This window comes from Paroedura picta, chromosome 3 (assembly GCF_049243985.1).
Source record: "Paroedura picta isolate Pp20150507F chromosome 3, Ppicta_v3.0, whole genome shotgun sequence".
Lineage (NCBI taxonomy): Eukaryota > Metazoa > Chordata > Lepidosauria > Squamata > Gekkonidae > Paroedura > Paroedura picta.
Window position 1 is genome coordinate 134659080 of NC_135371.1, and position 15405 is coordinate 134674484.

The 15405-nt window shown below is 44.2% G+C and overlaps 2 protein-coding genes across 7 annotated transcripts in view; both read left to right on the top strand.

Moving 5' to 3' along the window:
* CCDC57 (coiled-coil domain containing 57) overlaps positions 1-2758 on the top strand; it is a 93398-nt gene extending 90640 nt beyond the window's left edge. For all 6 annotated transcript variants that reach the window (XM_077328019.1, XM_077328018.1, XM_077328021.1 and 3 more), the window contains one exon: positions 1826-2758. In XM_077328019.1, the coding sequence (XP_077184134.1) occupies positions 1826-2046 (221 nt within the window). In that variant the 3' untranslated portion in view covers positions 2047-2758. The remainder of the gene's footprint in view (positions 1-1825) is intronic.
* Positions 2759-6843: 4085 nt separating this feature from the next.
* Positions 6844-15405, top strand: part of FASN (fatty acid synthase) — a 77510-nt gene continuing 68948 nt past the window's right edge. The window contains exon 1 of the mRNA XM_077328025.1: positions 6844-7312. The gene's annotated coding sequence lies outside the window, so the exon portion shown is untranslated. The remainder of the gene's footprint in view (positions 7313-15405) is intronic.

Here is a 15405-nt window from a genome sequence, read left to right on the forward strand (position 1 = left end):
ACTTTTGGGGTATTAAGACTTTACCATGTCAACCAATTTTTAATATAAGGTGACCAGATTGTCCCACTTTTGGTGGGACATCTGGGGGTACCTGGAAAATTGTACTTGTGTTGCAAATTAAAAATATATATTACAATACTATTTTTGTGTTCTATGCGTTCTATGAAAATTTTTGTTGCTCCAAATAGACCACATTTTAATCAAGACCCCCCCCCCCCCGGTCAATGGTGTCCCGCTTTACCAATGTTAAAATCTAGTCACCTTAATTTAATATCCTTAAATAGCAGGTTTAGAAAAATGATTTTGCAGTGATAGTCAATTAACCAAGCAGCCTGGGGTTCAATAGAATACTAGGGCAGAAATATTTTTTTTAACAATATATTTTTATTTATTAAAAACATAATAATGAAAAGTTTTAAAAAGCAAAAGTACTGTAAATATATATGTCTCCAATAGTTTACAGGGGTGGCCAAACTGGGGCTTTCCAAATGTCTGTGAATGACAATTGCCATGAGCCCCTGCCAGCATGCTGAGGGCAGGGGCTCATGGTAATTGTAGACCATGGACATCTGGAGAGCCCCAGTTTGGCCACCCCTGACCTAGACTAATACATATCATAAGATCTACTTTATAATATAGTCCGTATAGAAATGCCAGTGATCTTGAAACTCTTCCAATGGTCTTCTATTCACCATGCTCGAAGATTAAGGCAGAAATTCTGTTCAAAGGGCATAAAAATAGGGGGTAGTCAAAACCGCAATAGCTGTTCTGCTGTAATATTTAAATTTGGATGTTGAAAACTGAAGAGCCTCTTTTATTCAAACCCAGTCGACTAGTCTGAAATCATGCTCTTATTGGGTCATATGTTAGCTCTTGTCTATGAGACAAAATTTCAACACTTTTTTCCATCATGTGCGTAAAGAGCCATACAATTGAGAGGACTGGGTAGAATATTAACCAACAGATAGAAATTCTCTTCTGGCTTTAGGCACAGGGGGGATGCAATTTTTGATCTAGGTTATGCAAAGCTTTTCATTTCCCAAGTGTTTTATAAAGATTAACTTTATAAACTTTAGGCCAATTTCTGTACTTGACGTTCCCTTGAGTCAAAATCAAGGCTGGGTGGAAGACTTTGATTATGGAAACAGCGGCCACAGTAGGACTGAGTTACTTCATTACATAAGTTTTACCATTTTGAGAAGTGCAGTGTATTCATGATGAGGCTTCATGTGTTCATGTGAAATGCATGAAAAAGTGATTCGCAAGAAGTTGTAAGCAATTCACTATTCCTTTGGGAGTGAGTGGTATGATGAATACAACCTTGCTTCAGCATGTATTTTGTATTCACATCTGTACAAAATCTGTTACAATAATCATTACAACAACCTTATAAGCTAGTTCGGGGTAACTGGTATCAGATAAGATTCTTAGGAAGAGAAACTAAAGCTTTCAAAGGCGCTCTGTGAATTAGTGAGTTCAAGGCAAATAAGAGATTGGAACTAGTATTTTCTACAGGTGCTGTGGCCATTGTAGTACATAATGCTAAACAGTTCACTGCTTCTTTTACAATGAAGAGGCAAATCCCAAAGGAAGTCCCCTAAATAAAGGGTTTGTTATTCAGTAAGTTGAAGGACTTGACAGAAATCTGTGTTCCCCTGCACCTGTTAGTTCCCTTTAAAAATATGGGGGGGGGGGAGATTATTTCTGTGCTCTCAGATCACAGATTGTGCTACAAAAGCTGCCGATTTATCTTTAGTGATGATATTTCAAAACTGCTAAACTACAGGTTAAAATCATATAAATACTTTCTTCCCTCTAATTGCAGAAGAGTACCAAGATCTCCATGGAGCTGAAAAATATGAAGAGACTGAAGAAAAAGCCTGCATGTATTTAGAGAGAGCACAATCTGCCTCCTTGACTATAACAGGAAATAAGTTTAATGTCCAGCCAAAACTAAAGCCAAACAAGTCATCCTATATCCTACCACGAAAGCTTCATACCTCTAAGCAGACAAACAGAATTCGAAATTACAATGTAAAGGATTGAAGTTTTCATTTGATGCAATAGGAGTTTCATTTAGATAACAAGTAGAAATATTGGAATGCTTGATCAGATATGATTTTACATGTCAGTCTACCTTTTTCCATCAGCTTGAGCTGGTAAAGACATATGATTGCATCTAAAGATGTCCTTCTGCCCATGGAAGGTGTTTTCCACTAACAAATATTTATATTTTGCAGAACTGTGAGAGTGGGGGAAGACTAGGAGATTACAGAGTCAGGATGTCAAACAGGTCACAGATTTATTGCATTAACAGTTTTCAGGTATGGACATAATGAAGAAACAAGGCATATGCTACTGACTGCAAGGAGAGAGTTTATTCCTTACCTGAAGGAGTCCCAAAGTCGCTTATAAGGAATAAGGAGTGGCTTACAACTACAGAAAATATGGTTTGGTCTTATTGGACTGACTGTTTATTCAACACATACCGTTTCCTGGTGACCTTGCATAGCCTGAGGAGGGGAGTTCTCACTCTGATATGATCCAGCTAGCCTTAGTTACAACTAGCCCAGGAAGTTATGGAGCTAATGGTCAAATCCCACTGAGGAAAAAATTATCAGGTACTTAATGCCCTTTGCTAAACCACTCTGTCCTCAAGTTGCCCACATTAAGCACAATACCATTGTGAAGCTACTTGAGTAGCTACCTACATACATTTTGTAAACAATAATGTGGAATAAAAATATCTTATACTTAATAGATACTTGCTCATTTTTTTATGAATAATAGCAAGAAGGAAGAAGAGTTGTGTTTTATATCCCAGTTTTTACTACCAGGTGGAATCTAAAAGTAGCTTACATTTACCTTCCCTTCATCTCCCCATAACAGATTTCCCTGTGAGGTGGATGGGGCTGAGAGAGCTCTGATAGAACTGCACTATGAGAATAGCACTATCAGGGTTGTGGCTAGCCCAAGGTCATCTGGCTGGCTGCATGTGGAGGAGTGAGAAATCAAACCCAGATCACCAGATTAAAAGTTGTTGCTCTCAACCACTACACCACTACACACAATCCAACGCAGATTCTTCAATGTTTGCCTTAGGACACTGATCGGAGGAAACCATCGAATAAGAAAATCAGCAATTTCCTTGAATAACAGTTTGGTCAGTGCCCACAATTTCAATCTTTCCCTACAATGTGCAGCTTCAGAGGAGTGCTGACAACCCTGTACCTGCTTCATGAATGGTTGTGTCACCACGACCAGTGGAAGATTTCAAATGCCCCATACATATCCTTGTTTAGTGTGCCCTGATTGTGTGATTAGAGTTACTTTAAGGTGCGGGTCTTGCTACTTAAAGCTGGTAGTAAGCTCCCTCTCAATCAGCGCTCTCCATCCCCCAGTCCGGGGACTGGGACTGGTCAGTGGATCAGTCGGTACCAGGCCGCGGCTCCTCGTCGTTGTCCTCCCTGGCTGCTACCTTGGGGGCTGCCCTGCCACTCTGCCACTGGCTCACCTTTGGTGCTGTCCGGCGGCTGCCATGAGTGGGGCTCCTCCTCAGCATGGTACTGTGCAGCTGCTGCTGGCAGTGCTCCCCAGTGGGCGGCGGGAAGTCAGGGGTGCCAGCGGGAAAGCAAGTGGAGCAGGGGCTCAGGCGGTGGTGGCGACATCCCTCAGCAAAAGACTACCCCCCCCCGGGCCTCAGTAAAATTGTTGAGTGTTGACCGGTCCCCGGTGATAAAAAGGTTGGGGACCACTGCTCTCAATGACAGTCTTCAAGCTGCGGCTGGACAGATACTTATCCTGCGTGCTTTAGGCTGATCCTGCGTTGTACAGGAGGTTGAACTAGGTGGTCTTTATTGTACCTTCCAACTCAATGATTCCACTTCCCCCTGTTGTGCTGCTGATTAAGACTTTATTTCACGGTGAGTGTTGCTATTCTCTGTGTTGTTTAAAATGAATTTTCCCCTCTATAATTTGTCTACTGAGAATATAGTAAAGTAAGGATTAGACTCCCTGGACAGTGATAGTTGCAGAAGCGTTTAGCCCAGATCACAAAGGTAGCGTGGCTGGCATTCTACCACCTCCGCCAAGCCAAACTACTAGCGCCCTACCTGGCCCTGGAACACCTAGCCACAGTGATCCATGCGACGGTCACATCTAGACTGGACTTTTGTAACTCGCTCTACGCAGGTCTGCCTTTAGTCTTGACCCAGAAACTACAGCTGGTTCAAAATGTAGTGGCCAGGATCCTCACAGCAACACCGTGGAGATCCTACATCCGGCCCATTCTCCATCAACTGCAATAGTTGCCAGTTGAATTCCGGATCAGACTAAAGGTTCTGGTAATTACCTTCAAGGCCATACGCGGTCAGGGCCCAGTGTACCTGAGGGATCGCCTCCCTGCCTACGCCCCCAAAAGAGCCCTGCGCTCCACTGCTACCAACCAGCTAAGGCCCTAAAGTTAGCCTGGTCTTGACCAGGGCCAGAGCATTCTCTGTTCTGGCCCCCACCTGGTGGAACGAGCTCCCGGAGATCAGGACCCTGACAGAGTTTAAACAGTTCCGCAGGGCCTGCAAGGAGGAGCTCTTCTGCCAGGCATTTGGTTGAGACCAGATATAACCAACAGCGACCAAAGGTCCCCTGTTCCCCCCTCAGAACACCACCTATACCCTCTGGACCTGTTTGTATGTTGCACTGTTGTATTGTTTATTGGTTATACTATTCTAATGTTATATGTTTACAATTTATCAGTTATTATTGCACGGTTATTCAAATGTTTTATAGACTGTTCCATGTATTGTTCTTATGTTATTATGTAAACCGCCCTGAGCCCCTGGGGAGGGCGGTATATAAATAAAATAAATAGTCCAGGCAAAAATATCCTCAAATGTAAGTGAAGCATGTATAATAACAGTAAGGTATCCAGTCTTAATGGCTACTAGAGCAACTGAATTAGCCATCAACTGGGACAGCACTGCCGTACTTGCTATTCACAAGCCCTTCTGCTAATGCAAACAGGAATGCCAGAGGATCTTCATGATCCTCCATTTTGGATCATTAATGACTATGTTTCCCATCCTGCCATATTGAAATCCTTTATACAGCATAGTGGAGGTAAAAACCTTATGGCTGGAATATTTGTGCACTTTGACTATAAAATGCAGCAATTCATAATGCTGGGGTATAATCCCCCTTTCCCATGAAATTGCATTATATGATCTTCCTTCACCACTAGACTAAAGAGATAGCATTGTATACTTATGTTATACAAATAAAACCATCTGGGTAAATCTGCATTTTCCACCTATGATGCAATGGTGTAAAAAATATTCCACACCTGTGAGCCCAAGCATTGTACAGGAATCAATCACAAAAATGCCCCCAGATATCCTTCCAAAAGTGGGACAATCTGGTCACCATATATGAATGCCTTGTTTTTCAAAGTGAGTTGAATATTCAAGGACACCTCTATGCCCCATTTGTTGTGGTACTGAATGCTGCCTATTGCTTTAAGCTATAAGAATTTTGGAGAGGTCTAGTTAGCGCTGGTATTCCATTTTGGAAAAGCAATGAAGGGACTATAAGGGTTGAGTAAGTACACAGAGAGAAGGGAAGCCAGACTGTAAAACTGTAGTGGAAGGCTCTGATGGACAAGATTATACAAGTTCTCATTGGTAACTAGGAGTGGCAGTGTTAAGCCTGCCAAAGTAACAAGGCAGGGCTGGAGAAAGAAAGGACACATGGAAGAGTGCTAGGCTGAATTGTGACAAAGACATTAGTGCCCCTACTAATGTGGACTAGGTCAGAAGCCTGACGTATAGTAAGAAATCAGTCCCCTAACACATTGCATTCAGCAGGCTTCTGCTTGGCGGATTGAACTGTAGTAACCCGGGAAGCTCAGGCATTCCTGAGGTGAATGACCTGGAATAAGCCACAATTCACTGGCACTTCTTGCATCACCATCCGCTTCATTTGCCAAACAGAGCCGTCCCCCTAATAGTCACCACATCACCCTATCTCCTAGCAACACCCACACAAGCCTCGGGGATTGGCCTAACAACGTTCCCTCCCCCACGCCCCTCTCGCCTGATTGGACCCCTGTTTCAATGACTAGAGCCCAAGGAAAATGTGGTTTCTCTTTGTCGAGTTTCATTTACCGGCATTGGGAGGAGGAGGAGGCGGTCGTAGCCCTACGAGACTGGCGGCGTTTGTCGTCTCCCTGGACACCCGTTTCCTCCCCAGGCCCTGCGGCCCTCGACGAAATCTCTTGAGGCCTGCTCGGCAAAGCGCGCCCAAATTACGTGTAATTAATTCTTAGTTCCCGCACGCAAGAGCAGCAGGGAATCAATTATGCGCTTCGCTCTGCGTCCGGCGTGCTCTTTACACTTCCCTATGTTGAAGCCCTTGCACGGGGAGTCCTAAATAGGGGGCGGGGGGATCATTGCGCACTAAGGGGCAGGTTCCCCCCCCCCCGTTTTTTTTGTTTTGCCTGCGCGGGGTCGCTTTGGGGGCTGTTGCATTTTCTCGTCCTCCGAGCCAGCCGGCCCTTTGGCCCTGGGCGCCGCCGAAGTCAGGGAAGGGAGCGAGGCGTACAAAGAGATGGGAGGCCGAGCGAGGGAGCGAGCACAGGCCCCTTCACGCGAGGGCTTTCGCGGCGAGTGGAGCGGCTGCTTGCCGCGTGGGTCTCTCGGGCCCGCTGAGGGGCTCGGCCCGGTTCGAGACAAAGCACAGCACAACGCCGGCTGCAGGGAGGGAGACGAGGATCGAGGTCGTGGGGGGGTGAGGGGGGAGGAGAGGGAGCCGAGCAGCCGCCTTGACCTCCTCCTCCCCTGTCTGGCGGGCCGCGCTGCCCGGGCGGCTGGTGTGTGGGGCCGCGCGTGTTCTCGGGGCTGCGCTTTGGTGCCGGTGAGCGCCAACGCCTCCCGTGTGCACGCCAAGGGGCTGGCATCGGCCCAGACGCGGCGCCGGGAGCCCGGCCCAAGCTCTCATTGGACTGCGCCGAGGAGCAAAGCTGTCAGCCCATGTGGCGTGGCCGCCGGAGGTGGTGGCTGCTTAAATAGGCGCTGGGAGCTAGAGGGAGACAGTGAGGAGGGCGCTGAGCACGGACGCGGCGGGGGCACTCGCAGCCACCTCTGAAACGCCGAGAAGCCGCGCGCCGCCGCCAGCAGCAGCAGCAGCAGCACTAGCACTAAAGCGCTCGCCCTGCGCGAGCATCCACCCATCCATCCCGCGCCCGCCTCAGCAGCTGCCTTGCTCAGCACGGACTCGGCCAACGCCGCCGCCGCCTCTTCCATCGCGAGGACCTGAGCAGGTAACGAGCGTGGAAGGGCTGAGACAAAGCCGCGGCGCGCTCGGCAGCTGGAGCGCTGGGCCCGAGGCCAGTAACGGGGCGCTGCGGATGCCCTTTGTGGCGGGCCCCGGTTCCCCCACAAGGCAGCCATCGCCGGCTTCTTCGGGAGGAGGCGCCGCAAGTTCCGCTGGCGCTTCACGTTTCCCAGCCGCCTTATGCAAATAGGACTGTATAAAAAAATTCGCCCAGCCGTGGGGCTGCATGCGAAATCGGGAGGCGGCATTAGCCCCAAGTGTTTCAGGGGAGGGATTTGCGCCGCCTCCCAGGTGAACCTCTGCAGGGAGGGCCTTTGGGACGCCGTGCGGGGGATTGCTGTTGGGGGTAGTTTCGGACTGGGGCCTCCGGGAGTGGGTCGCGCTTGCTTCTCCATTTTAATGCGTGTTGATGACCAACTAGATGCGCAGGGCAGCTGCGACAAGGGTGACTTTTCCTTTCAAAACGACCGTGTTGAAATTTGCAAAACATTAGGGGAGCGGGGAGATCGTGCCTTGTTTTCTCAATGAAAGGTGCAGGTTCTGGGAAACAAGGGGGAGGAGTAGCTGGCAAGAGGGGAGATGGAGGAGAAGCCTTGCTGCGCTAGGAGTGTTCTGCATCCAGCCATTTTGATAGCCAGCAGGAAAGACAGTTATACTTGTGCACTAAAGCAGATAGAAACCTCTCCTTAATGTTGCCTCTCCTTAATGGCTAGTTTTGTGTTGGGTTTTTTTTTTTTTTTGCTTTCTGTAGCCACATTACACAGAAGATCAGATTATGAAAGCTTAATGACATACCTTCTCTGGTATGTCTTTTGTCACATTAGGAAATTAGGACACATTATAATTCAGGTTCGTCACTTGCATCCTTTCACTGCTTCTGAGTAGCCACTAGTACAGGCTTGACTTTCAGAAGTTTTCTCTCCACCTGAACAGCCACATTCTGCAATTTTTTTTTAAATGCAAGGATTCTGTCTAATGCAAATTGCCAACCACTGTATTCTGTATCTCCCCACTATTCTCTTCCTATATCCTTATTCTGCCCATCTCCATTTTTGGGGTGCATTTGTCATACAATGATGATTTGAGCTTTTAAAAGTAACAGTTATCTAATTTTACTCTGCATTATTATATAGTTTCTTGACTTGCCTGGTTGTTAACAACAGAGGCTCTAAAGACACAAATGCTTATTTGGGAGTGAAACTCATTGAATTCCATGTGATTTGCCTGAGTTAGACCTTCACAGGATTATCCACAAAACATGTCTGAGATTTTGCTATCAAATATTGCAACTGGCACCATGCCCCCCCCCAATCCTAACTTAATGCCTAAAATGTTTGCCACAAAACATCAGTCCTTTCAAGCATGCTTCCAAGATAAGAAAACCAGAGTATTTTTATTTTGCTGTATAGTCTAAATCTTCTGTAATCTGAAAACTTTGAATATTTTTAATAGTTCAAGGAAATGGATCCAATGATTTATATTCCAGGAGCTCATCTAATCTGACACTGAGATTAAGGCCTCGTTTTCTTTCTCTTACAAAGGCTACATACCTTAACTTCCCCCTTCTTTAGGGGATTGGCCATGGTTCAGTGGTAGAGCATCGACCTTGCTTGCTGATGATTCATGTTCAATCCCCAGCATCTCTGCCTGGAAGAACCAAGTAGCAGGTGATGTGAAAGCCCGGAAGAACTGCCTCTCAATCTGAGTAGATGATACTGACTTTCATGGGCCAGGATAAGGAAGCTTAATACGTGTAAATTAATCAGACTTTAATGTCACTCAGCTTTCATTGGCCCCAGTGGGACTAAATGTTTTTATAAATGTATCAGGCTTCTGTATTAGGTTATATTAACAGAAGCAAATGTTAGTATCATTTAATTAAATTTTTAAGGCTAAACCTTCATGGCATACTTACACATTGGTTATAACCCCATTTAATTCAGTGGGATTTACTTTTGAACTGGCTTTTAGTCAGACTTCGGGGGGGGGGGGGTTAGTCTAAACAAGAGATCATGGGCCAACACATGGGTTCTTGAGAGATACCGACGGGAATGTGCCATGAACTCATGTGCTGTCCCAACATTTCTTGTTTAGACTTTTAAAAAAGGGAAGTGTGGCTAAAAGCCAAGTTCAGAAGTAGATTCTACTGAATTAAATGGGGTTATTCCCAATAAGTGTAAGTATGTTTTGGACTGCAGTAATCTGCATGTACCTGGAAATAACTCATTTGAAATCAGTAGAAATTGTCACTGTAAATCCTAGTACTTAAATTTCAGTAGATATCTATGGAATTACCATATATATCACTGCATGCAAGGCATGTGTGATGTTATGGTTATAGTTTGACAGATGACATGCAGTTGGTGAGTCTCTTTAATAAAAAAGAAATATAGGAACCCTTAACCTAATATTAAAGGTAAAGGTATCCCCTGTGCAAGCACCGGGTCATGTCTGACCCTTGGGGTGACACCCTCCAGCGTTTTCATGGCAGACTCAATACAGGGTGGTTTGCCAGTGCCTTCCCCAGTCATTACCGTTTACCCCCCAGCAAGCTGGGTACTCATTTTACCGACCTCGGAAGGATGGAAGGCTAAGTCAACCTTGAGCCGGCTGCTGGGATTGAACTCCCAGCTTCATGGGCAGCATTTCTGCTGCCTTACCACTCTGCGCCACAAGAGGCTCATAAACCTAATATTATTACACATTAAATAATGTATGTTTTTCTGGTTAGCATACTTAGAACAAATATAGATAGAACAAATATATTCAAACAAACAGAAAACATGTCAAAATGAAACATAATGTTATGCAAATTTATTTTTGAAAGTTAAGGAAAGAAACAACCGGTGGGGAGACTTGCAACACCAAAAAGGGGGGGGTAGACAAATATGTGAAAAGACACATGGAATATAGCAGTGTGCCTTGAAGGATAATAGCAGAGCAGCATTAAAAGAATTTAAAACAAACCTCACAAGGTATGCCATCTGTTCCTTATTTAAAGGAATGCTTGTTTTATTGATCTCTTACAGAAATGGGAGATGCATAATAACAGCAAAATAGAAAAATATAGGTGCACTGAGAAACCAATATGGCAATAAAATATCCAAATTGGACTTATATAGAGTCTTCTTTCTTCAGTGATTCTTTATCCTTATTTCACACAAGTCCTGACGCGTTTCGCCTTACAGCTTTTTCAAGGGACAATGATTCTTGGAAAATACAAAGGTAAAAGGTTCCTTGAAAAAGCTGCAAGGCGAAACATGTCGGGACTTGTGTGAAATAATAAGAATAAAGAATCACTGAAGAAAGAAGACTATATAAGTCCAATTTGGATATTTTATTGCCATATTGGTTTCCCAGTGTGTCTATATTTTTCTAATTTGTTTCTTCACTGGGACTCACCCCTCCCAGTTCATTATTTTGGCTAATAACAGCAAAAGGCAATTTTACTTCATTAAAATGATAATATATTCTAATAAAGTGCTGTTAGTTTTTGCAACACTTATTACTTCAGCAGGATTCAAGTCCAGTAGTGCCTTAAAGGCCAAAAAGACTTCCAGGGTATAAGCTTGGGAAAGTCAAAACTTCCTTCAACAGATACAAGTGAAGGTAGCTTTGACTAAAAAATTTATACCCCAGAAACCTTGTCAGTTCTTTAAGGTGCTACTGAAAACAACATGGATCCCATCTGAAACTATATACCGTATTTGCCGGTGTATAAGACGACTGGGCATATAAGACAACCCCCCAACATTTCCACTCAAAATATAGAGTTTGTTACATTACATTACAGTACTATGGACAGCTATGCCAATCCCAACTGAAGTGCACCCGGCCTATAAGACGACCCCCCCACTTGGAGGCATATTTTTCAGGGGGGAAAAGTAGTCTTATACGCCAGCAAATACTGTACATACATATATATGATCATATGTTATACTATATATTATTTTTTTCTCATGACCTCACAATGTGGAAATGATTTTGGAGTTCTTTAGAGCAGTGGTCCTCAACCTTTTTATCACCGGGGACCACTCAATGCCGGGGACCACTCAACGCCTTTTACTGAGGCCCGGTGGGGGGGGTAGTTTACTCCTCCACTCTCAACCACTGCCCTAGCGCTCTCTGATCGCTATGGTAATGTTTAAACATCCCTTCAAAATAAGATACAGACACGCCACAACAATGAAGTGTGTTGTAAAGGGCTGGGGGGGGGGGATGAAGTAAAGGGCCGGGGGGGGAGAAGGCGTCCTTCGGGGCCCACCTCCAATTAGTTGAAGGACCACATGTGGTCCGCGGCCCACAGGTTGGGGATCGCTACTTTAGGGGACAATCCTACTGTCAAGTTACATAACATGGGACGGAATTAGCGAAAGCCCTATGATGAAACAAATACCTAAAGGAAGGAAGACTGGTTATTATGGAAGATAAATGGAGTTAGCACCGTGCAACAAGTTACAAAAACATTGAGTGAATCATTGAGGTGGTAATTAAGCCATGCAAGGCCTCTACTGGATCAGAATATGATCATTTTAGAGGAAATTCTATGAATTGTTGCACTATGAAGTCCATTATAAAAGATTATTCAAAGTATTGTAAGCCGTATGTGAGACATACTCTTAAAATCATACTAATATTGCATCTTAATGGGAAGTATAAGTCATAATCTGCCTCTGTACTGGATACCCCCTCTCTAAAGTAAAGGCCAGATATTCATTATGGCATAATTTGAGAAAAACCCGGGGGCAATTCATACATTTTTGTTCTGTTTGAGTAGGCCTGGAATCTGTAATCCCTTTGGCAAGCAAAACTGGTGTATCAAACTATCACAGAAACTGTTGGCAGGAATACCTCTGATTATGGGAATTTCTCTCTGTGGGAACTGCTGGCAGCTTCATCTGTGCTCACCCAGTTAATATGCTGGGTACTTCATGGGATGTTCAGAACTACATCGGTGCCTTTTGTCAGGGCAGGCTCATACAAGCTGTGTAATTAATGTTCACTCTCCATTCTTGATAGGTTGTACTAACTTCCTGGTTTGTTTAAATGTAGATAAATGCAATGTACAGTAGGTGAGAGTGAAGAGACCGAATTAACGCTCCATCGTCTCATTTTACTGTCCTGGATGTAGCCCACTTCTAATTTAATAGCTTACATTTGTGTCTGAGTGCTCCAACTGAAATCTGTGTCATTAGCTGTTACACAATTCTGTTGAAATGAGATGGTAATGGCAGTGGGGCAGAGACTTTGTTCTATGAATAAGTCTAATGCTGTGTTAGTAATGTTAAGCAACTTGTTACAATCAGATCGATGAAGGAACAGCTGAGTTGGGGCATCTTGATAGGCAGTCTGGACTCCATAGACACCACCATTAATTAAGAAAGGTTTATATGACTGAAACTTTTTTAAATAGAAGGACATTATTCTGTCAGAGTCTGGAGACAGTGTTGAAAGTGGAATGACAAGCATCATTTCTCATGATGTACACTTCATTTCTTTTGGCACATTATCACTGCTGGTCAAACATGTTTTTCTGGTTTTAGAAAGCCCAACTAGATACGGTGCTTGGTTGCATGTAATTTGCCCCCAATTTTTTGAGGAAGAGGGAGGTTTTTAAAGACTGGCATAATAATGGGAAAAACAGGAGGAATAAATTCTTCCTATCTTGCCATTTCCCCCCTTAAAATTGGTTCCTTCTGGCAAGGGGAAAAACAATATAGCTACTCAAAGGAAGTTATTTATTTATTATTAAATTTCTATACCACCAATTCCCAGACCAGCTGGCTTGTGTTGGTTTATAACAGAATAAAAACAGAATAAAAACAGAATAAAAATGTAAGTCAGCAAGATTACCATATCACAGATAAAACACAATACAATAATCACAATTAAAATAGTAAGATGGCAAGCATATCGAATCTTTACTAGACCCATACTCACCCATTTCCGGCAGAATCCAACAGATGTAAAGCTGGGGCGATGGTGGCCCTGGGGGGGGGGGGGCAGATGCTACAAGGGCAGGGGAGGACCCAATCATATTAGCCCTGGTGTTCAGGCCGACCTCAACCAAAAGCCTGGCGGAAGAGCTCCATCTTACAGGCCTTGTGGAACCCAGAGAGTTCCAACAGGGCTCTCAGCTCTTCCGGGAGCTCATTCCACCAGGTAGGGGCCAGGACTAAAAAAGCCCTGGCCCTGGTCGAGGCCAAGTGCACTCCCCAGGGAGAAGAATTTTTAACAGACACTGGCATGAGAAAACACTGGCATGTTCTCCTGGTTTTTGTTTGCTCTATCTATTGCTACATTTTGGGAGGAAATTTGTTGGGGCAAATTGTATAATATGACTGAGCATCATGTAGTCTTGCAGCAAAGTATTACAAACCCCCGTAAAACCTGTTTTTCAAAATGGCAATTAAATATGCATGAATATCGTTAGCAGCAATGCCTCTTTCAGTTCAGTTTAACTTTTCTGAGTACCTCTCACCTATTCCTCAGATAGAATCACTTATCTTCATGTTCTTTTAAATTGAATATGTCATGGCTTCCCAGTTGTCCTTGTAGTTTAACTGTATTCAGGTATTTAGATATGATTTCTCCTCTCTTTGGGAGGCAGTTTCTCCATTCAGAACATCTGCAGTACCATCCTTAGCAGAGTTACACCCTTCTAAGCTCATTGACTTAATTGGACTCAGAAGGATGTAACTGTGCCTTGCATGTCACTGCTGGTAACTCAAATGCCCTCTTTGTGCTACCCAAAAACATACAAAAATATTCATATATAAATTTTCCCATATACAAATCAAATTACTTTAACATATAGTTTGCCTAGGCAAACTGAAGAGATTTACTATGCAGTACAATATAACAAATCATTTTAAAAGTTGAGAGACAGCTATCTTTGCCTGCATTTGGTAAATTTAAAGCTTTCTTCTTGATTAGTCACATTCTAATCTTAGGTAAATGTAAAGGGAACTTGTTTTTAATGTTTTGTATTATTGTGATTCTTTTTTTCATCTGCTGTTTAAGTGCCAGTATTTAACATCATTACTGTCACTGTGCCCTGATTTGGATGGTCCAAGCTAGCCTGATCTCAGAAGCTAAGCAGGGTTGGCCCTGGTTAGTATTTGAATAGGAGACTATCGAAAAAGTCTGGGAGTGATACACAGAGGCAGGCAGTGTCAAACTACCTCTGAAAATCTCCTGCCTTGAAAAGTCTGTGAGTCTCCATAAGTTGTCTGCAACTTTCCACCACAATGTCAATATACTGAATATTTGGTACTCCCTATCTCTCAACTTTAGTTCATGATTCAGCAAGCCTTAGGAATAAATGGTTAGATATTTGATTCAAGAGAACAGAGAGCAAATACAGCAATAGTAGTGTCAGGAATCAGGCTGAGATCAGGCAGTAGAGTCCGTGATAAAGAAGCATCCGAAATTCAACAGGCAGTTGAAAGTCCAAGGAAGACGTATGATAAATAAGAGCTTTATTAAACAGACTACTACAAGATGCTGGAATAGGCCAAGACCTATTGAACAGAGGTCTTGGCTGATACAAAGGCACAATAGACATTCACAGTATTATAGGGCAGTGGTCCCCAACCTTTTTATCACCGGAGACCAGTCAACGCTTGACAATTTTACTGAGGCCTGGGGGGGGGGTAGTCTTTTTCCGAAGGATGTCACTGCTGCCACCTGAGCCCCTGCTCTGCTTGCTTTCCCGCCAGTGCCCCTGACTTCCTGCTGCCACTGGGGGTTGCTGCCAGCAGCAGCTGCGCAGCACCACGCTGAAGGGGAGCCCCAGCCATGGCAGCAGAGTGGCAGGGCAGCCCCCCCAAGGCAGCAGCCAGGGAGGAGGACAAGGAGGATCTGCAGCCTGGTCTCAGGACCGGAGGTTGGGGACAGCTGTTATAGGGTACATTCGATAGGGGAGGGGGTGACCAAGAATTTAGGTGGGAAAGCACAGGACAAAAGATATAAGTTTTCCCAAGCTCGGCCAAATGGCTTTGCTTTTGATCCTAACAGTAACATTTCTGTTGAGTCTCTACTGTCTATGCAAGGTCATAAGAGCAGTTCGATAAGGAG